This window comes from Ceratotherium simum, chromosome 15 (assembly GCF_057802395.1).
Source record: "Ceratotherium simum simum isolate JZ-2026a chromosome 15, ASM5780239v1, whole genome shotgun sequence".
Lineage (NCBI taxonomy): Eukaryota > Metazoa > Chordata > Mammalia > Perissodactyla > Rhinocerotidae > Ceratotherium > Ceratotherium simum.
This window is the reverse complement of record NC_141914.1, coordinates 52,143,999-52,165,823: the sequence shown is the minus strand read 5'-3', so window position 1 is coordinate 52,165,823 and position 21,825 is coordinate 52,143,999. Positions and strand designations below refer to the sequence as shown.

Below are 21,825 nucleotides of genomic sequence, written 5' to 3'. Positions count from 1 at the left end.
ATTCTTCTCTCCCATATGCATTGTTCACTCTTATAAAATACACAAATTATGAACCTCTAGGATGATTATTCTGGCTTACAAAAAAAGCAAAGACAGGGAGAACAGGATTCAGGCAACCATTTGGGGACAACTTCCTGAACACCGTGCCTCCTAAGCTTCCTTTACAAATTACATCTCATTTTCAGGTTTTGTTCTGTGCAACTGCCTCCAAAGACATACATCAAAATTGCTTCCATTGTGACTGTCTGAAAAACCACATTTTTAGCAAAAAGCCAACCTCTGTATCTATGTTTCCAAAGTGACAAGATATAGCATCATGTTGATTTCTTCAGGGAATATTTTTGGAAGTGCTATAAATCCTTGGAGGCTACTCGAATATTTCTTTCTTTGCAGCTCAGTCATACACACATGCAGTCACACACACACACACACACTCATACACGCACACTTTTCGAACTTAGGTAAGAACAGAAATCTGGGAAGATCTTGAGATTTCTTACAAGTCTTAGCTCCTTTCTTTCTCTCTTTTTATTTTACGAGCCTGCCCTGACAGCCTCTGGGGACCAGAGTGCCAGTTCTCCTGCGGACCTTGTGAGAATGGAGGTCAGCGCAACAAAAAAACTGGCAACTGTGATTGTCCTCCTGGTTATGTGGGGAAGGCCTGTACCGTACGTAAGTCATTAACCTAGACAAGATAACCAACAAAGTCAATAAAGTTGTTAGCCTCTGTAAGTGCTTTCTTTTCCCTAACTGCTCTATGAGATATTATGTTAGGATACATGTTTCAATTATCTATTGTTGTGTAACAAACCATCCCAATACTTTGTGCTTAAAACAATGATTTATTATTTCTTTAGATCCTGTGGGTTGAGAAGGTGGTTCTCCTGGAGTCACGCATGTAGCTGCTTCTAGCTGGTAGATCAGGTGGGAACTGGGCTTGACTGGGCTGCGTAACAGAACCCTGGCCTTTCCTCTACATAGCGTTTCTACAAGAGTAGCTTGGGCGTCCTCATAGCGTGGCAGTCTCAAGACAGCAGTCCAAGAAGGGGCATCCTGAAAGTGTGAAAGCAGAAGCTATAACGTGTGAAAAAGCTTGGCTTCAGAAGCCACATCATCACTTCTGCCACATTCTGTTAGTTAGGCAAGACATAAGCCCAGACAGATTCAAAGGGAGAGGAAAGAGATTCTACCTCCTGATGAGAGGAGTAGCAAATCTCATTGCAAAAGACCTACAAGCTGGGAGATATGGTTGCAGCCATCTTTGAAACCAATCTACCATAGTATATTATTTAAAGTTATACTGAAAGACATTTCAAGAATCCACTAGAGGGGCCAGCCCTGTGGCCTAGTGGTTAAGTTCAGCGTGCTCTGCTTTGGCAGTCCAGGTTCGGTTCCCAGGCACAGCCCTATACCACTTGCCAGAGGCCTGTGGCAGCGACCCACATGAAAAATAGAGGAAGATTGGCACAGATGTTAGTTCAGGATGAATCTTCCTTAGCAAAAAAGAAAAGAAAAGAATCCTCTAGACTGTATTTATCATTCTTGTCAGAAAGCAGATTATAGACTGATAAAAAGTGATTAGTTAAACCAAATCTGCTTCAAAGAGCCAGTAGAATGCCTACCTGCTATCTTCTTTCTTGCTTGTGACTCTTATATAACCTCTGTTAACCCTGTCTGTATGACCTTCTCTACTGCACCCACGGCGAAACCCAGGAACTTCAGAACTTGAGGAAAGCTGTGGGCTGGGTGATAATGATCGTGTTTTTTACGTTACTGTTTCAACCGTGTCTAATGAAGGTTAGGAAAAGTCTGTTGCTTGTGATTGTCTATCATATGAGGTGTGAAGAGTAATCTGAATTAGCTTTCAGCGCTCAGGACTTTCTATAAACCAACGAGCAAATAAAACCAGAAACCTAAATGTAAATATAAAGTGTAACACCAGGCAGTATTTAGCACGTAGCTGATCATCTGATCATTTGGGGAAGTGCATTATTGCCCCTAAAGATAACCCTCAAGCAAGAATGATAGGACAAGGTCTTTGCCTGACAATTTTTTTGGATATAACTAGACAGTTTTTACTGTAGGACTGTCATTCTGGCACTGTTGATAAGCGTTTCAAACAGTGTAAAAGTTTGCCCATGCAGCGGTTGGCTATCCCTAAGCTACTTGTTTTCTTAAAAAAAAAAAGCTTAAAGGTAATAATTTACATACTCAAAAGGTAGTTACTTGCTATTTCCACAGTGAAGTGACATTTTCTCTTGTCTAACTTAACTTTAATGGAGTAATTATTAAGCAGATAGTGATAAAGTTTACACTAGTCCAATTGTCAGGTGATATAAATAGACCATTTAGAAACAAGTGAAGAGAAAGATAAACTGCTCATTCTTTAAAATATTAATTTTAATAGTTCTGTTACAACTCTTCCATTCTAGGATTTGAAACCCCAGAGGAATATATTTTGATAGTCCTGAGAGATATCTGGTGACAAGTAATAGTATTCTAATTTTATTGGCAACCTGATACATGAGATAGTGTGTTGAATAGGCAAGAATATTCCCTGACTCCTAGTCCACTTTAATTTTAGTATTAAATGCTATTATCTGATTTTACACACACAGACACAAACACAAATTATATAATCATCATAATAAGATATTTAGGAAAATGAATGGAACCAAAGGATAGGACTCATTAAAAATGCTTCATGCATACTCCACAAAGAATGTGTATGGCATTTAAAAACGGGCTTGTGTTTGAAAAAAAGCATACAACATTTCACTAAATATCCTGTTATGGTGCTTACAGAATTTTAAAACCTAGTTACTCTGCATAATGAACTGTAAAAATATTATAGGCTGTACAAGGTAATATGTTTTAAAGGCAGGAAAGACCAAAAAGCTATTTCTAAAGATATTGGCTTTATATAAATTCCAATTTTTGGAAGTTATAAATACAAATACTTGGGGAAAATAATTCTTTTTAAAAAAGTGTTTTATTTCACTGTGGTAGAAAACTATCTGGGTTATAGTAGGTTGTATTTTTTTTTTCTGCCTTCAATGTTGAGGGGGGCAATTGTGGCTTCATAGACACTCTCACACTCTTGGTAAGAATGTGTCATCTCTGTGAAGGGCAGTTTAGCCTTAGCTATCGTGCCTTTTACCAAAAAATCTGAGAAGTAGTCCTAGCTTTTTCTTTATTCCAGCATTATTTATAATAGCAAAAGTACAAAATAGAAACAACCTAAACATCCACCAGAAGGAGAATGATTAAACAAATTATATAATACATCAGCGGACTATTCTAAGGCCATTAAGATTCATGTTTTAGAAGAATGTGTAATGTCAGGAGAATTGACATTAAATTGACATTAAATGATATATATAGAGAATGATCCAAATTTGTAAGAACATGTACCCATGTATGTATATGGAAAATTGTAGTAGAAGGGACAGCGGTTGGTAACAGTGGCCATCTCGAGATGGTTGGACAATGGGTGAATATTTTTCTCCTTTATAAATGACTGTCTTTCTCTTATTTACTACTTTACCATTTTCCCCCTTAATAATTAGGAAGAAAAATAAATCATCTTCAGACCAATCATTGACTAAATATCCAAATAAGATAGTTGTCTGTTCTTAAAGTACTGTCTGGTGGTCTTAACTTTCCAAATAGTGAAGATGTTTTTCCTCCAGTCTAATTGAACTTGTCACTCTTTTAATTTGACTGCTTTCTCCTGTTTCACGTGATGTGGATATTGAACATAGCTTGGCAGCACCACTAAAACTCTTAAAAAAAAAAAACATAAAAGAACATAGTAGTCTTTCCTCTGAACACTTCTTTTCCCTTTCTTCAGAAATCCCATTTCTATCTCTTAGTCATTTTGTTATTACTTCTCTGAATTCTGCCGTGTTTTTCATGAGCATTTACAAAAGTGGCCCCTCCACTACTGTAGAAGAGAAAATTAGAGAGAATGGGGGAGAAGACACTAGAAGGGAGATACTAATTCCAAATACAATTTACATTTTTAAACATCATATGATTAACCATCATGAAATGATGAATCATCATGAAATGATGATGTTCAAACATCATTAAACATCACGAAAACCATACTGAACACAGATGTGAACCTTATGTAGAGGTAAGCTGGTAAACGTTTAACAACTCGTTTTCTGAAGTATAAAAACCCTGGTTTGTAGCGTTTGCCAGTTTCCACAGTGTAATACTCCCACCATGGTGCTTTCAAGCAACCAATGTGATGTCAACCGGCTCGCAAAATTCCTGAAAATTTAACAATTGGCTTTCCTGAGCTGGCAGTAACAGCTCCAGTATACCCCTAGCTGGCAAATAGTACATTTTGAATACACAGAATATTTCTTAACGTTTATTTTCTCTTTACTTTTTAGGTATCAATTTTACTTTGCTGTTTCTAAACAGATAACTAGTTTGATCTTTTTGGTCAAGTTAAATTAACCAACAAACTGTTCCAGCCAACAAAAACTTCACTATTTAGTCTATTTTATTTTTAAAACAAAAATCAATTGTTTGCCTGAACTGATTCAAGATTCAAAAAACAAACAAAAAATGTTGGATTGCTTTATGTGTAGACACAGCCTCGCCACTCCTTTTCTCTAGAATTCCTGTCGTTGGAGTATTGACTCAGATCTAAAGGAACCATCTGTTCCCTTAAACAACCTCTAAGCTGTTTTCCAACTTCCTGTAACACACCTACCATAAACCAGGGCTAGCATTTCCTTTATGACACACCATTGTAAAAAGAAAACACTTATCTAAGGCAGAAAAAATGAGTACATGTAAAACAAAATGAACAAATAAAAAACTATTAGAAGCACAATTGAATGTCTTAAACATCACCAAACATGAAGAGCTAAGATGCAACAATATATTTCTAACCTCTCTGAAGCAATTCTAAATCTGATTTTTAAAGTTGCTATAAAATAAATTGTATTTAAATAATACATCTCCTATCCTTTCCAGCAGTGAGATGCATATCCCTTACCAATCTGGTTCACAGCAGGCGGTCCAGCCTGATGAAGTATCAGCAAAATGTCAGCTCCCACAGAGAAGTGCGACAGAGAGGCGACACTGAGGAAGTGACAGGCCTTTCAAAAAGCTATTGTGCAAATTCAGTTTTAAAATAGGGATATAGTTGAGGACTGATGGGTATGTCATTGCCAATGTGTTCATCTCCCCATCATCTGCAGATGCGGAAAGGAGTCGTGGTGCAGTGATATATATTGGCATTGAGTTGAGGAGTGGTGCATCTGGTCTTGAGGAGATTTGTCTTCCTGTGTTTTCAAAAAGTTAATATTCAAATTAGCTGTTATTTTTTAGCACAGACCCATTGAAAGGGGCCAAGAGCTGCTCTTTCCCCTATTCTTATTACCTTCTCTAATGTCTCAGTTAGAGCTTTAAAAATAAAGTTAATCCTGTCATTACTTTATAACTCTCAGTGATCTACTGATGCTTTACATGATGAGGTTAAAATTCCCTGAAGAGTTCGGGGCACTAAAGGCCCATCATCCACCTGTCCCTAGCATCATTTTGACTGCTCTCACACACACCCCACCTAGTTTAGTCATTCCCCTAAGCACCATGTACTTTTAAAATGTGGTGCCAATGTTCATTGCTCCTTCCTGCTAATAAATATTTTTCTCCCTCCATTTTTATTGCCTGTTAAAATTCTGCAGGGATTTTTATTTTTCAATATATTTAAACAACAAACAAAAATACTAAATCCCTTCTTTCCATAGCACCTCCCATCATATTGCATTATAACTGTCTGTTTTTACATGATTAAAACTATCATTCAATTTTTTATTCCCCAGCACTTAATACACAAGGGATGCTCATTAACGATTTGCTACATTCAATCAAAGAACATTCCCGACAACTTAGTAAAGAAGTTTGGGATTAAAATTTCATAGAAATAATCCACCAAGTAAAAAAAGACATGAGAAACACATAGTTTATGGGACTGCAAAATATTCAGTAGCCCACGCTATGCTGGATTGACTTGTCAGGACTTTGAAGATAAGATCAGTGGCAGAACGAGAGATGGGAAGCTGTAGCTCTATGCCCGGCACCACAGCTTCCCTGGTCTGTATTCCATTTCTGAAAGCACTTTTCAGAAGAAGCTTTTTCAAAGGATTAGAAGACTAACAACATCAGACAATGATGAAGTTTTTATAATTCTTCAACTCCCTCTCAAGATCCTAGATTCATTTATTTCTGTATTCACCTCCAAAGTATGCAATGTCTTCTTTTAAATATAGCACAAACACCTTAGAAAAGTAAATAAATGTCTCTGGCTCTTAGTTTCTGTACGTAAAAGGAAGGGATTCAACTAGGTAACATATAATATGTAATATTTATGTAATAGTATATGATTCAATGTGTAGTAAATAACACTATACAATAAATATAGGCATATGCCGTATAGTCATAATATATGACTCAAAGCTCATGTTAGCTGAGTGCCTATTCTGTGTTCACTGTGCTATGTATTTTTCATCAATTCATTCAACAAATCCTCAGAACAATTAATTGGGTTTGGCACTCTTACTATCCCCATTTATGAATGAGGAACCTGAATCTGGGAAGAATTAAGTAGCTTGTCCAAGGTAACTTGTATGTAATTACTAATTGAGAACTGGACAATCAGTAAAGTTCATGCAAACACTACATATCTATAAAGTGAGACAATTGTTGGTAATACTAACTATGGTAACGGTCTGCTTGTAAAATTTAAGGAAAATAGGGAAAATTAAGATTCAATAGAAAAACCTCAGTACCTGAGCAGTCAAGAAGTTTGATTAAGGTTGTTCTCTTCTTGGCCCCACATTTGTAGGTTGCAAAAAAGAGTGACTGACACAGCCAAGAGCACTGTTGAGATGTCAAGTGCCATAACAGCCTATCCTCAATTTAATGATGGAGGGAGGATGCTTTTCGTTTGTCTGTATGCAGCTTGTCCAGCCTGTTTCCACAGCCTAAGCTGCCTGCTGCACCACATCAGTAATAACAGTTCTCAGTGGGACCTTGAAACTAGCCAGTGTACCTGCCTGTCCAACTGGACTGAGCATGATGACGGATGCTGTAAATCAGAAGCTAATTATAAGTCCTGGTCATCATCTAACAAAAATAATGACCGGAAGCATTTTCTTTGCATTCTGCCTATGCTGAGTGGTCTCAGTCCTTTTTGTTTTTATAGGGCTGCCCAATCTTAACTATGTTTAAAATTCTCTTTGTGTATTGGTAAATATAGCTGGCTAGCTGCCTAGAATAATCCATGATTACTCTTGCTGCTTGCTTCCAGAGCCCCACATTGAGTATCTGGCAGATCACAACATAAATTCTTATTTCTATGAAGTGAGTCATTCAGAAGTTTTACCTTCCAACACATACACCTTTCATATATGTGTACACAGACCCTTTGTGCGTTAATAGTTGGGCTCATGGCCCAATGTGTTTTGGAAATTTTATCTACTTATGTCTGAATATTTATTTTTACTTGTTTGACATGTATTAATTCAAATACTGTAATTTCTTAATATTTAAATTTAAGGACCAGTATGACATGTAGGACACTTTCTTTTTTTAGTTTGCTTTTTAACACTGTGCCGAGATATCATTGTTTCCTTTACAAGCAAAGATCTTACAAGTCTTGACCTCCTATGCTTCTCCTCTTAGGCTTTCTGTTACATTAGGTAAATACTTATTTTGCTTTAGTTTCCTCTTCCATAAATGGGATTAATAAAGGACCTACCTCATCAGATTCCTATGAGGATTAGAGAGGTTAATACATATTATACCTTTGGAAGGTCCATATGGTGTAGATTGTCCTGAGAATTTTGCACAGCAATTTGAAGGTGAGAAAGGTCTTGGATCATAATACTCATTAAATTTTAATTTTGTTATCATTTATTGAGACTTCTGTGTCCGTATCATTTCCTAAGAGCTGTATTGGATACTAAAAAAGATAAGTTGTCTTCCTGCCCTCAAGGAATTAATTCACAATTTAATGGATGTAAAAGGTATACAAACCACTGATTTTAATTATATTTTACAAGAAGATGAGATAATAAATGTGTGACAGAAAATAGTGATTAAACCCATTAGGGGAAATCTCTGAAGGCTTCATTGAAGAACTGGAATATCAGCTGAACCTTACAGGATTAGTAAAAATTTGAAGGGTGGGCTGGTATGAAGTTCATGCCGGGGAGGATGACTAGCATGAGCAATGGCCTAATGGTGTGAGATGATATGCATGCATTTCATGCATATCATTGGCGTGTGACTGAATCTAGGTTTGAATGTGATGGGAGAGGAAGGTAAAAGGGATAGTATAAGGGTCAAATGGTGAAAAGCCCTGGGTGCCACATTAGAGAATTGAGCCCTTCTTTTGGAAGGAACAAGGAGGTCTAAAAGTTTTTGAGGAGTAAATGGATGTGATCTCAGCCATGATGTGCGGAACATCATTGCATCTCTGCTTTGCTCAGCATCTCTGTCAATTCATTTTTCCCTACTTCTGGATAAGGTCCCAGAAAGGTCCCATGACTTTTCTAGTCACTCTCGTTTTATTGCAAAATCCAGTTAAAAGGTATAGTTCTGTCTTATCAAAACTTCCATTTCTAATCCAATTTAAAGCTTGTTCCCTTGCCCAGCCCAGGCCTGACTCGAGCTCAGAAGTGGAGAAGAGAGAAAGTGCGGGGCCTCTTCACTCTATTCTCACGCTGCTCTTGTCCTCCACCCCTCTCTTGGAGGGTCCGCTTCCAAGATGACCCCTATGGGGCTGGAAAGGTGTTCCTGTACTTTGCCATTGGTGGAAGGGCCACTCTAGTCTCTCGTCTCAAAATGTGGGTCTGATACCAGCTTCTGAATCTCCCAATTTCCAGAAGGTACATACCAAGCTCTTAAAGTGGTTCTCTCAAAGCCCTCTGCACTTGGCGTAAGGTGAAGGGAAAGCTTTCCCTGGAGAGGGGAGGAGGAAGGCAGCAGTCCTCTGACAACTCCAAAGATGCTCCAGGACAGTAAATTGCTGCAACCTGGGGTCACACTGCTTGCCCCCTCTCCTGGCTTCTCCACTTAGGTTCTCTTTGCATTAAGTAAGTACTTAATTAGCCTTAGTTTCCTCATCTGTAAAATGGGACTAATAAAGGATTTATCTCACCCAATTCATATGAGGATTAAATACGTTAATACATATTATACCTTCGGAAGGGCATTTAGCACGTAAACTCAGTAAATTATAGGCTGAAAAAATTCTGTCCTTAAAGAAAATCTCTATCAATCTTTAAATATTAATTCGTAGCGCTTGTTATATACCCTCAAAATGACTGAAAAACTAAGAATCACAAAACTAGATTAACACTTCCTTAGCAAGACCTGAATAAAGTGTCTAGCACACTTGTTTCGAGGTCTCTTCTGCAAATCTGGAACAACAAAATAATTCCATTTTGTATCCTGCTATCCAGTCAGTAATTTTTTAATCCTCAGGATAACCTTGTGGGGTAGGGACTATTATTATTCCCATTTCCAGCTAAGGAAAATGAGGCACAGAGAGGTAAAGTAATTTGCCTGAGGCTGCATGGTTAGTAAGTGAGGGAGTTAGGATTGGAACCAAGTCACAGGTTTTAGTGCATAGATGTGGAAAATGAAGGATGACTGAAATTTGAAAATTATTTGGTATGTATTGTTTGAGGTGTGCTGAGCAGGACATGAATGAACAATAATTTGTTAAAAAATCAGATCCTAAGAACTCAAAGGAAAGGTTAGAACTAGAAGTGTAGATGTGAGAACCATCATCGTAGAGATAAGATGACTGAGGAGAAGATGCTGAGGGGGAAAGCCAAGAAGACTATGAACAGAAACTCACTAAATTCCCTACCTTTAGGGGGATATAGAGAAAGGAAAACCGATGAACGAGATCAAGATTTGATTAGAGTAGATGTTACAAACTGGCAGCCTTAAAGCTAAATTTGACTTGCAGAAGTGTTTTGAATGGCAGGCAAATTCCTTTTAAAATATATGATTCAGTATTTAAAAAATCAGAAGACGTTGGAACACTGGGCCCATATTCCTGTGTGAGAACAAATGGCTACATTTAATTAGCTCAAACCTCTCTAGGGGGTCAGGCACTTTCCAGTAGGTCAGAGGCCCTTCCACGCCCAGTGAATCACCTGCTGAGATTCCGCCTGCTTACACTGTGTGTGTTGCCGGCCTGGCTCTCGAGGAACTGTGTTTATCACCTCTGCTTTAGGAGGGTGGAGGGGCCAGCCCGGTGGCGTAGTGGTTAAGTTCACACGCTCTGCTTCAGTGGTCCAGGGTTTGCAGGTTCGGATCCTGGGCGTGGTACTATGCACCACTCATCAAGGCATGCTGTGGCAGTGTCCCTAGAGGAAGATGGGCTTGGATGTTAGCTCAGGGCCAATCTTCCTCAAGCAAAAAGAGGAAGATTGACGAGAGATGTTAGCTCAGAGCCAATCTTCCTCACCAAAAAAAAAAAAAAGGTGGAAAGTAAATAGGAGAACTCAGATATATAATTCCAGAGACTTTCAAGAAGAAAAGGATCACTGTCTCATATGTTGCTGAAAAAGAAAAAGTGGATGACAAGCAAAGGATTTGTGATTTAGGACTTGGTAATTTTTGGGAAAAAAACCCAAAAAACCATTCAGTGGAAGGAGAGGACGTGGAGGCTGGGATTAAAGGATGAATGGACAGTTTGTGAGGAAATAAACAGCACCCGGAGACTGCTCCTTCAGAAGGCGTGACAACGAAGGGAACAAATGATTAATGTGTTCTTTTGTCTTTGTCAACAGACTGTTTAAAATGTTCTTTGCCTCTTCAAGATACATGAACCTCCTGGTGATCAACCTCGTCATTTGCCTGCTGCTAAATCTTATTCATTCTCCATCCCTCGCACTTTAGCAAGTCAAGTCCAATGCAATCATGACAGAAAGGATTCAGAATCCATGAGAGTTATTAACGTTGAAATGAAATCAAATACCTGGAAATTTGGTTTCATGTGAAACTTGCAAAGAATATATTTAAATAGTTGTGCTGGTAGATACTTGGAGAAGGAACTTTTTTAACTCATTGGATTTTTCTATTGTCAAGTTTTAACTTGTCTCCTCCCTCTCCTTTTCTCTCTCTCCCATACACACACATGCAATATTTATATTATGTATTCTAAGTCACAATTTTTTTTGATATTTTAACACCTCTAAAATTAGGGCGTGTTTTACAACTAATAGCACAGCAGTACATAATTATATTGTCACTTTCTAACATAGTCTATTTTCTAGGAACACATTGAAGGAAAGTGTCTGTGACTACATTACAAATAAGTTCTATCTCCTGGACCCGAAAGCTGATAGAATATGAAGGGAAAATCAAATCAAATATGTGTATTAATTTTCAAACAGTTTGAAGTGGCTCAACTTTAAATGCCTGGTTGATCATAATAGTTATTTCCAAGTTGGAAGAAATAACTGCCTGTTGGCTCCAGAGACAATGGTAATGCTCAGTCTGAGATATCTGTGTTTGCTTTTCTCTATAATAAAAAAAGCCCAAGAAACTGGGGGAAAAAAATCCTTCTGCTATTTTAAGATACTGTCTATCTTACTAACTGTGTTTTTGTGCCATCATTAATCAATTGTCTGCATACAGAGAAGAAAGGGAAGGAAGCCTGCAGACCACTTAATGTGCCTCACACTTGAGCACAGCAGCAAAGAGCGCAGGCTTCCGGGATGTCTACCTTCGTGAGAGTCTCCACATAATTAATGTGTTTTTGAAAGCTCAATCTGAAACTTTTCAAATCTTGAGGAAGAAGTTCTGTAATATCATTGAAATTGCCTGTGAATTCCCACAAGATAATGTGTACTGGCTATTACCAGGGCATTATATTTCATTGTATTATAGAATCTGAAATATCTCCATTGTATATTTCAACTGTATGTTACCAAAATTAAATTTAAGAGAATGCAAGTGATAGTGCTAACATGTCTGTATATAGTATTCTTAGAAGTTTGCATTTCTGGAGAGAATGTTCTATAACTGAAACTATGTGATCAAGCAATCTGATTTACATCTCTAATAATGATATCATCATAAAAATTGTTCAATGCTTTGTGCTTTACAAAGCATTTTTTACATCTATTATCTGGTTCAAACTTGGAAAATTAAGAAAATTATTTAAGGGAAAATAATGACGTCCACTTAAATATAACAGTACTGTTGAAATGGCAAAAAAGCCAATTCCAGTTATATTTAGTCTTTTAAATTAGTATTGCCGTCAATCTTGAATACATGTGCTTTATGCTATCTAATATGCAGTCTTAATATTGCACTGTCTTGGATTTTATATCCTTTTTCTCTTCTATTTTAGATTTTTGAAAATGAAAGATAAGACAATTCTGGTTGAAAACATATGAAAAGACTATGCATTAGATGATGAAGAATTTTAAGAACGCCATGCAAATGTTTGCAAAAGCCATTCTTTGCAAAGTGGCACATTCCCACATGCTTAGTATTCAAGTACATTATCCGCCTGACAAGATAGTAAAATATCCCACTCATCTGTTCAGAGCTAATTTTTCAAATTTTAATAATTTTTTTAGTCCCTATCAAGGCCTTTTAAAACTTTGCAAAGCATATTAATAACTCATTAAAGATTAATTACATGTCAGCTTTGAGGTCAAAGAGTTTGAGTGGTTTCTAGTTATCTGAATTAAAATGCATCTGCTCTGAAAAGAACACATAGTGTAAAACTCTCTGCCCTCTTCGCTAACCTTAAGCTTTTGTTTATGAAAACAAATACATATAAACATTAACTCAAGTGTCTTTGATAACAATTAAATGAGAAGGTTATGGCGATATCCGTGCTAGTAAGGAAATTTGGTACAGAGGGATGTCCTCAAGGGAAGGCAGGTTACCTCCTGAACCTTGTGACTCGGTTTGCTAACTGGAGGACCTATCAGAGGTCTGTCAGTTATGACGAAATCGTCACTGTCTGAAATCTGCATGTTGTTTTAATGGACTGTAACCATGAGATTTAGTTGAGTAAGAGTTTGGGAATAAGAAGATAAATAAAAAATAGATATCTAAATGGAGAGTGGAGGAATTTTGAGAATTATGAGGTAATAGAAAATAGAGATAGGAATAAGAGGAGAAGAAAGGTCTAAAGGAGTCTGTTTTTGTTCTTAAATAATTCTGACTTCAATGTGTTTATACAGCCAGCAAAAAAACAAATAAAAATAAATGTGAAAGGAAGCAAAAGACAGCATTCAAATTGTTTAAATCAAAACTATGTGTTTAAATCATTAATGTATTTTGAATATGACCTCTGGTGAATTATATATCATTTTCCTTTCATTTTCCCCATCTTTCAAATTGGAATAACAATAATACCTCTTGATGGATTGTTCTGAGGATCAGGATTACTACATAAAAACAATTACACCAGTCTTCACATGGTGGATCCTCAAAAGTTAGTAACTCTTATTGTGACAGTTTTTAAAATATCTAAACATTGCATTGTAGAACTTTAAGTTTTAAAAAAAGATAATCTGGTGAACTGTGCTATGTTATTTAGCACGATTGCACAAATTTCTGTAGTCATTTTCACTACCAATTTGGGGGAAATTATAGTTTCTCTGTCTTTCGAAGGGTGTATTTCTCTCATCCTAGGTGCTTGTAAATCGAGTCCCAAAGGTTTGCTAGTTTCCTTTCTTCATAAAAAATGCTTTGGGGGAAATTATATTCCTTCTTGGAATTCTGTAAATTAAATGAAAGACTGCCAGTCAGCGTCGCCAGTTTTCCCTTGGTCCCGGCGTACAGAACATGAATTGGTTTCCAAGGCAAAGCATTCAATAATCTGTATGCAAAGTAGTATTTTTACATAGCTCTGAATGTCATATCCAAATGTAAAGCTGCCTGTTGCCTCAAGTGTGAAATTCACTCTCATTTAAATTTTGTGTTTCTTTGCAACTAGTGATGCTGGTATTTGTGGACTGGGCCATGGAAACACATGTGACGGTGGTTCAAAGTAGTAATAACTGTGACCTCTCCCACTGTCGCCTCTGTCTCCATGAAGAGGGGTTCATGTGAAGCTACCCCTGGGTCAAAGCAGTAAATCTTCAGGAGCCAAGGGAATAAAAATATTTTTTTTTTGTCTTGATGATATTTTACAATCTCTTCCAAGTTGTAGATTTTCCAAAATCCTGTGATCACCAGTGTTTTTAGAGAGCCCATGTTTAAAATTTTATAGTTTCTTTTATCATTTGAATTCAAATATGTAATAGAGTGGATACCAGGCTATTTTCAGATTTCTTTGCCTGAGAACAGTCTGCTCAGCAATTAAAGTTTGGTTTTTAGGAAGAAAGAATATTAGGAAGTTTGTCCTCACTCACTTACATGGGAGCATCCTGGAACTAATGTCCCAGTTGGTACCTGTCCATGATGATTTAAAGATACTGGCCGTTTTTCTAATACATTTCATCTCAAGCTTTTGAGGTTGATTTCAGTTCAAAGTGCCAATTGAGGATGAAAATGTTACTAGCGAGTTTGCCTATTCATTATGCAACCCACTTTTCATCTGGGTCCCCAGTCACACCGTGCCTGGACCACTTTTAATCTTCCCACTGCTTCCTGTAATGGCTGCTGTTCCTTTGAACTACCTTTTCTGATGCAGAGGGTCAATGACAAGAAACTAGTATCTCTGTGGTTATAACCAGACCTCCCATTTAGGTAAAGCACCATACCAGAAATCTGGATTTTTAAAGCCATTAATTGTAGTAATTGTACAAGGTACTGAGAACTGCATCTCACATGAGATAGCAAAAATGATAATAATGGCTGTTTTCTAGGACCCAAAAAGGAATGTAAGAAAATATCCTTTGTTTAGAGAGGGAGCTTATTCACCATAATGTCGGGCAAGATTGTGTAGCTATTGCTGTGTAGCACATTGCCTTAAAATTTAATGACATAAAGCAATAACTATTTATTATTTCTCAAGGGTCCATGAGTAGACTGGGCAGTTGTGCTCATCTAGACCAGACTCAGCAAGACTCTCTCATGTGCCTGTGGTCAGCTGGCAGGTCAGCTATGGCTGACTGGTCCCCAATGGCCCCTTAAGTCTAATCTCAGAACTGGCACACCATCACTTCCGCTGCAGTCTACTGGCCAAAGCAGGTCACAAGACCAGCCAAGAGTCAAGGGGGAGAGAAATAAATTCCACTGCTGGAAGGGAGGAGCTGAAAGTCACGTTGCAAAGGGCAGGGATACAGGCCTGGGAGGAGAATTGGGGCCATTTTTAAATCGACCACAATTGCTTTCTCAGACTACGAAGAGCAATATTAATAGCCCCTCATATACTCGATCACACCAACTCCTTTACTCATGGTACCCTCCATGGGTCAAAGTGAGATGTGAGGTTTTGAATTATCTCTAGCCCTCAGTGAAGTTAGCATTTGAGAAAAGTAACTAAAGTGCTCCATCCATATTGTTGTTTTGCACTGGTTAATACATTTCTGCAACATTTGGTTAAATACAGATGTAATTTCTCTATTTAATGGAGTCTTGATTTTAAAACAGCCTGTTCTGAAAGTTTCTTCTTTTTTTCTTTCATATATATGTATATGTGTGGATATATATGTGTGTGTTTATATCTGTGTATGTATACGTATATATACACTTCTGCAGCATGCCAGCATCCTCGTTATTCTTTGGTACTCTGAGGCGCCACCTTGATCTGATAATTCTAAAGGTCACTGCCCAGAGGAGGAGGAGATGTTACCTGCCTCACTGGAGCCAAATAGTTACTCTATAGAGGGTGAGGATATTAATAAGCATGTTTATACATCCCTTCATGTGGTAGTTCTAATACAAAAATCCATCGGCTCAGCAATAGGGAGCTCAAAGTCTGGTCTATAATTTTGCACCTGGGGTAGCCTGCATTTAAAATCCTCCATCAGTTGTAGTGTTGTCATCCCCGTTAGGAATTTAATGAGCACCAACAGGCCTAGCTAATGTACAGAACGCAGAGGTAGACACATCTGCTGCCCAGCAAGCTGTTGCACGAGTACAGAGTTGCTGGTGTGCATCAGGACCTGGGACCTCCCCATTTTCACTTACTTCATAAATCTAGACACAGACCTCACTTTGGGGCTCATATTATTAAGAGGAGACTACAGAGGAAAAATAAACCCCATTTGGTAAAGTAAATGGTATGCCTGCTTCTGTAGCTACCCATGGTTTATTACTGCTGTATGTTATTTCCAGCAGTACTTAGAACAGTGATCATCAGGGGCCCTTAAAGACTTGCTGATGCCTCTTGGGCAGTTTCAGAATAATACAGTTTATAAATAATTCTGCCTACATATCTTATGTCTTCAGGATTCCTTTTGCCTTGCTTTGTTTGTTGTGAGTGTATTTACATGAAACAGGTTATTTGGATATTTGTCCTTTGAAAGCTATGGCTTTTTCTTCCCTCCATGTCAGAATCACATACTTTCCAGTCATTTCCACAGCCACATGAAGATGTGGGAACTGCAGTGAGGGACACAGCATAAGAAGAGATAAACCTCTTAAGAAACCACTGTGATCTTACTGAAATCTATGTTTCTATTTAACTTGTTTTGTGTTAATTGAAGATTCAGAGTTGGCTATTTGGACTGCAATTTAAGCGTATGTGTTGGGGGAGTGTTCACGTTACAGTGACATTTAATCGTAGAACAGGTGCATATCTTTTACAGATACCATCCCTCTGCATGCAGCAGAAGTTATATATTAGAATCAGCAAAGTATATGTGATTCTTTTTAGTTCATATCATTTTTATTCTCCAAAGACATTTAAAATATAAGCTTTTGTATTCAGGCTTTATTTTTTTGTCTACCCCCATTTTGAGGGAATTTTTTTAAAAGTATCAAATACCATGTGTATGTGCAATTAAACTATGGTTTCTATTTGGAATTCAGAAACATGAGTATGTACCGAGGTTTGCAAAAAACACTTGTACAATTATATTTCTGTATTTTACAAGGTGTTTCACTGGAATATCAGTTTAAAATGCAGATTCGTGGCCCTCTGTCAGTCCTGCTGAATCAGCCTCTCTGGGAGTAGAGGCGCTGTATCTCCATTTTAAGTCAATCCCCTAGGTATTTCTTATGCATATTAAAGTTTGAGAAACACTGCTGAGCTTATCTCAGAATTAAATTAGATTATTAGAAAACTATATACTGGAACCTCATTAATTTAATTCTCTAGAGAATCATCTTCATGGTACAATGATTCACTGTTTTGTGCTTGATTTTTATCAAGAATTAGTATAAGAAATGACAACATGTAAACTGATTCTGTACTTTTAAGAAACTATCATCAAACAATAATTCATTATGTTGTTCACAGATCCTCATACAGAAATTCACAATGCATTCGCTTTTAACCCAACTAAACTGTGTAATTATAACATATGTATAGAAAAGTGAATAATCATAAGTGTTCAGAATGATAAATTTTTCAAAATGAACATATCCATATCACCAACACTCAGATCATAGGATAGAATATTATCAATATTCCTAGAAGCCCTCTTGTGCCTTATAGAAGAGGAACCACTTCCCCACTTCTATCACTGTAGACGGGTTTTGCCAGCTGGCTTTTGATCTTTATGTCAATGAATCATTATGTATGTACTCTTTAGTATCTAGTTTCTTTTACTAAACACATTTGTGAGATTCATCTATAACGTTGGATATAGTTTTAGTTTGTTCATTCCCGTTGCTATTTAGCATTTCATTTTATGATATGCCACAATTTTCAATTCTAATGTTGATGGATGTATTAGTTATTTATTGCTGCATGACAAATTATCCCAAATTTGCAACAAACATGCACCTTAAAATAACAAACATTATCTCACAGTTTCTGAGGATCAGAAACCTGGGAGTGACTCCACTGGGGGATTCTAAGAATCTCTTATGAGATTGTGTTTCAACTTCCAGCCAGGCTCAATCTCTGAAGACTTGACTGCTTCCAAGTTCACTTCTATTTCTGTTAGCAGAAGGCTTCAAGGCTTCAGTTCCTCACCACAGAGATCTCTTCATAGTGTTTCTTATGATATGGGAGCTGAGTTCCCCAAGAGAGTGATGAGAAAAGGGGAGGGGAGAGTCCAAGAGAGAGGCTGCAGTTTTTGATAACTGAATCTCCGAGTGACATGCCATCACTTCTGCCATACTCTGTTGGTCACACAGACTAGCTCTGTTTCAGTGTGAAAGGGGACTGCAAAAGAGTGTGAATACCAGGAGGCAAGGACATCACAGACCATCTCAGAGGCTGGCTACCACAGTGGCTATTGGAGTAGTTTGCAATTTTTGGCTAATAGAATTATGCTACTTTGAACATTCCTTTACATATATTTTGTAAGTATATTATGCATTTCTGTTAGGTATATACCTAGTAGTGGAATTTCTGCATCATATGTTATGCAGACATTTATCTTTAGTAAGATACTACAAAGAGTTTCCCAAAGTGCTTGTAAAAACTTATGCTTTTATAAGCAATACTCCAGTTGCTCAATCCTTGAAAACACTTGATATTGTGTATATTTTTCATTTTAGCCATTTTGGGGGTGTGTACAATTGTACTTCATTATGATTATAATTTACATTCCCTGATAATTAATAATATTTATTCCTTTTTCATTTGCTTATTGTCATTTGGATTTTCTCTTTTGTGGATCCCTATTCCAGTATCGTGCCCAGTTTTTTAGTGAGGTCCCTGCCTTTTATTACTGGTCTGTAGGAATTCTTTCTATAGTCTGGATATGGTTCCTTGGAGGATATATGTGTTACAAATATCTTCTCCTACATTGTGGCATACAGTTATACTTTGTTAATGTCTTTCGATGAACAAAAGTCTTTAATTTAATATGGCTGAATTTGTCATTTTTTCCTTTGTGTTTAGCCTTTTTTCAGCTCTGTTTAAGAATTCTTTGCCCACTCAAGGCCATGAATATATTCACTCCATGTTCTCTTCTAAAAGCTTTGTTGTCTTACCTTTCACGTTTAAATCTACAAACCATCTAGCAATATATTTAAGGATAATACCCAAGGAGTTTTATAACAGGAATTCCAAGGTAGTTTTGCAACTAGAAATCAGTATAGGGCACCATAATATTAGGGGAAAAATAGGACAAATTGTATGATCACATTATTAGATGTGAGAAAGTATGTGATAAAGTTCAACAGTCATTATAATAAAACACACAGAAATACACACACACACACACACACACACGTTCTCTTAGCAAATAAGGAAAAGAAGAGAACTTCCTAAATCTGATTTTTTAAAAATCTATAAAAATAAATACGGCACACATCATACTTGGTGGTAAAATGGTGAAACTATCCTCTTGAGATCAGGAAAATAAGACCAGGATGCTGCCGTCATCATTTCTATTGTGCTTGAGGTCCCATCCAGTGTAGTAAGTCAAGAAAAAGACTTAACTGGAAAGAAAAACATAAAACTATACTATTCCTAGATGACATGGTTATGTGTCTAGGAAACCTAAAATAAACTACATACTATTAGAACTAATAGGTAAGTTTAGGAAGATCACTGGATACTATATCAGTAGATACTATATGAACAGACTACTTATATTTCTATATAACAGAAACAAATAGAAAATGAAGTTTTAGAAGATACTATTTACAATTTCATTAGAGAATATCAAATATCAAAAAATAAATTAGATTAAAAGTGTATAATGCCTCTAACTAAAAACTACAAAATAGTTCTGAGAGAAATTAAAGAAGACCTACATAATGGAGGCGTATACCATGGACATCGATTGGAAGATTCAATTCAAAGTCATTTATAGTTCTAACTCAATCAGAATCAAAATTCCTGCATTTTTTTTTTTTTGGAATTAACAAGCTGACTCTAAAATATATGTGGAAAAGTAAAAATCTAAGAAGAGCCAAGACAATCCTGAATGAGAACAGAGCTGAAGGACTTTCATTACTAGATAAAGCTATAGTAATTAAGATAGTGTAGTATTGGTTCAGATATAGATGAATAGATCAATGGAACATAATAGACAGTTCAGAAAAATGACCCTCTCGTGCAGAGTCAATTGATTTATGACAAAGATCACCCTACAGTGCACTGGACATATAATGGTCTTTCCAATAAATGGCATTGAGTCCTTTGAATATTCATATAGAAAAAAAATCTTTACTCCTACCTCACACCACACACTCAAGTCAAAATATTTTAAGTTTAATAATACCAAGATATGTGTCTTTTGTAAAAAATTACTATTCTTTTTGTCAGTTGGAGAACTATATTTTTAGTTGTTCATTTGTATTTGCTTTAGCTATCTGAAAACTCACAAATAAAGCATGTCTAATTACAGTAATTTTCTTTAATCTAAGGTTTTTGGCACAATTTTCTGACCCCTTTTGTTGCATGGTTCTTGTTCCTTCATCCTTGCTTTAATGATTCTCTTTTATGGGTCTCTTTTTTGTGTGTAAGTTATTTTAAATCCTTTTTTGAAATAGACAGGGTATAAATAATGAATAAATCAATCAATGAGGCAAGTTAAACTTCTTTTGAAATTTTGAAGCCTGATTGAATTGTCAAGAAGAATGATAGCTCATATTGTAATCCTAGTAACTGTGCTTTGAATAAAATTATAAATGTCCAACATCAAATTGCTAATACATATTATGCATATAAATATTACATGGAATGTTCTTTAAATGTTAACATATATGTCAGTATTAAAAATAAGTTGCATTTCCATGGAGAAAGAGTCTACTTTTTATAAACTGCCTGTAATATATGCTTATACAAAAAAACACTCATTTGTTCCTTTTTATTCCTCATATTGGAGGAGAAAGGAGGGAAGAAGGAATAACTGTTTTGAAGGTAGGAAGGGTAGTGACTGACAAGTCTTTCCAACTCTGTTAATGACTCAGAGCTCAGGCTTCAGAGTTACCCAGCCAACCTGCACAGGAATCCCAGCACTGCCACTTAGTGACTGTGTCATCCATGGACAAGTCACTTGACCTTTCTTAAGCCTCAATTTCTTTATATCCACAGTGGTAATAATAATACTACCTCATACAGGCTTGGCTCTATGTATAACTGAATGTATGCATGAGACTGATTTTTCTGTGGAGTATAATTTTTCTAAATCTTAATATCCATTCTTTGAAAACTTGATCTTGAGATTCTAGAAGAGAATAAAAGTTAGACACCTGTATGAAACAAGCTGGCTGAATATGGAATAGCTCAACTAGGAGAGCAGGTTAAAAACCCAGATGATGTGGGGCGAATAAGGAATTCTGAACACTGTGTGCAGCCCATCAATCGCAATGAGGACCTGGGGAGTTGTAACCTCTGAAACTGTAGACGCTGTTGCTGTACTGGGAAGCACTACAGAGCTGGCAGGCTCTCCGAGCTCCCATTCCACCTAACACACATGGCTGTAAAGTGTATTGCATGTTACCCACATCAGAGCAATAGCTCCATCCTCAAAATAACATTCTAATGACTTCTCTCGTCTGCATTTGGGGAGATCATGGTAGACCTTGAGTCTTGTCTTTTTCTAGGTTAACACAGCTTCCCTCTCAGATCCCTGCATTTGGGGAAATCTCTGGCATAGCGTACTTCCCAGAGGGTATTTTTTCTGATTCAGAATGCCCAGAGGGAGACTTTGATCCAAAATGTAGGGTAATGGGGATGTTTGTGGTGGTGTAAGAAGTCTGCACATGTTCAGGAGGATGGATAGGGACAGT

At 36.9% G+C, this 21,825-nt stretch overlaps 1 protein-coding gene across 1 annotated transcript in view; it reads left to right on the top strand.

Moving 5' to 3' along the window:
• LOC101390896 (uncharacterized) overlaps nt 1-21,825 on the top strand; it is a 584,743-nt gene that overhangs the window by 509,772 nt on the left and 53,146 nt on the right. The window contains 1 exon segment of the mRNA XM_087440065.1: nt 541-672. Coding sequence (XP_087296191.1) covers nt 541-672 — 132 coding nt within the window.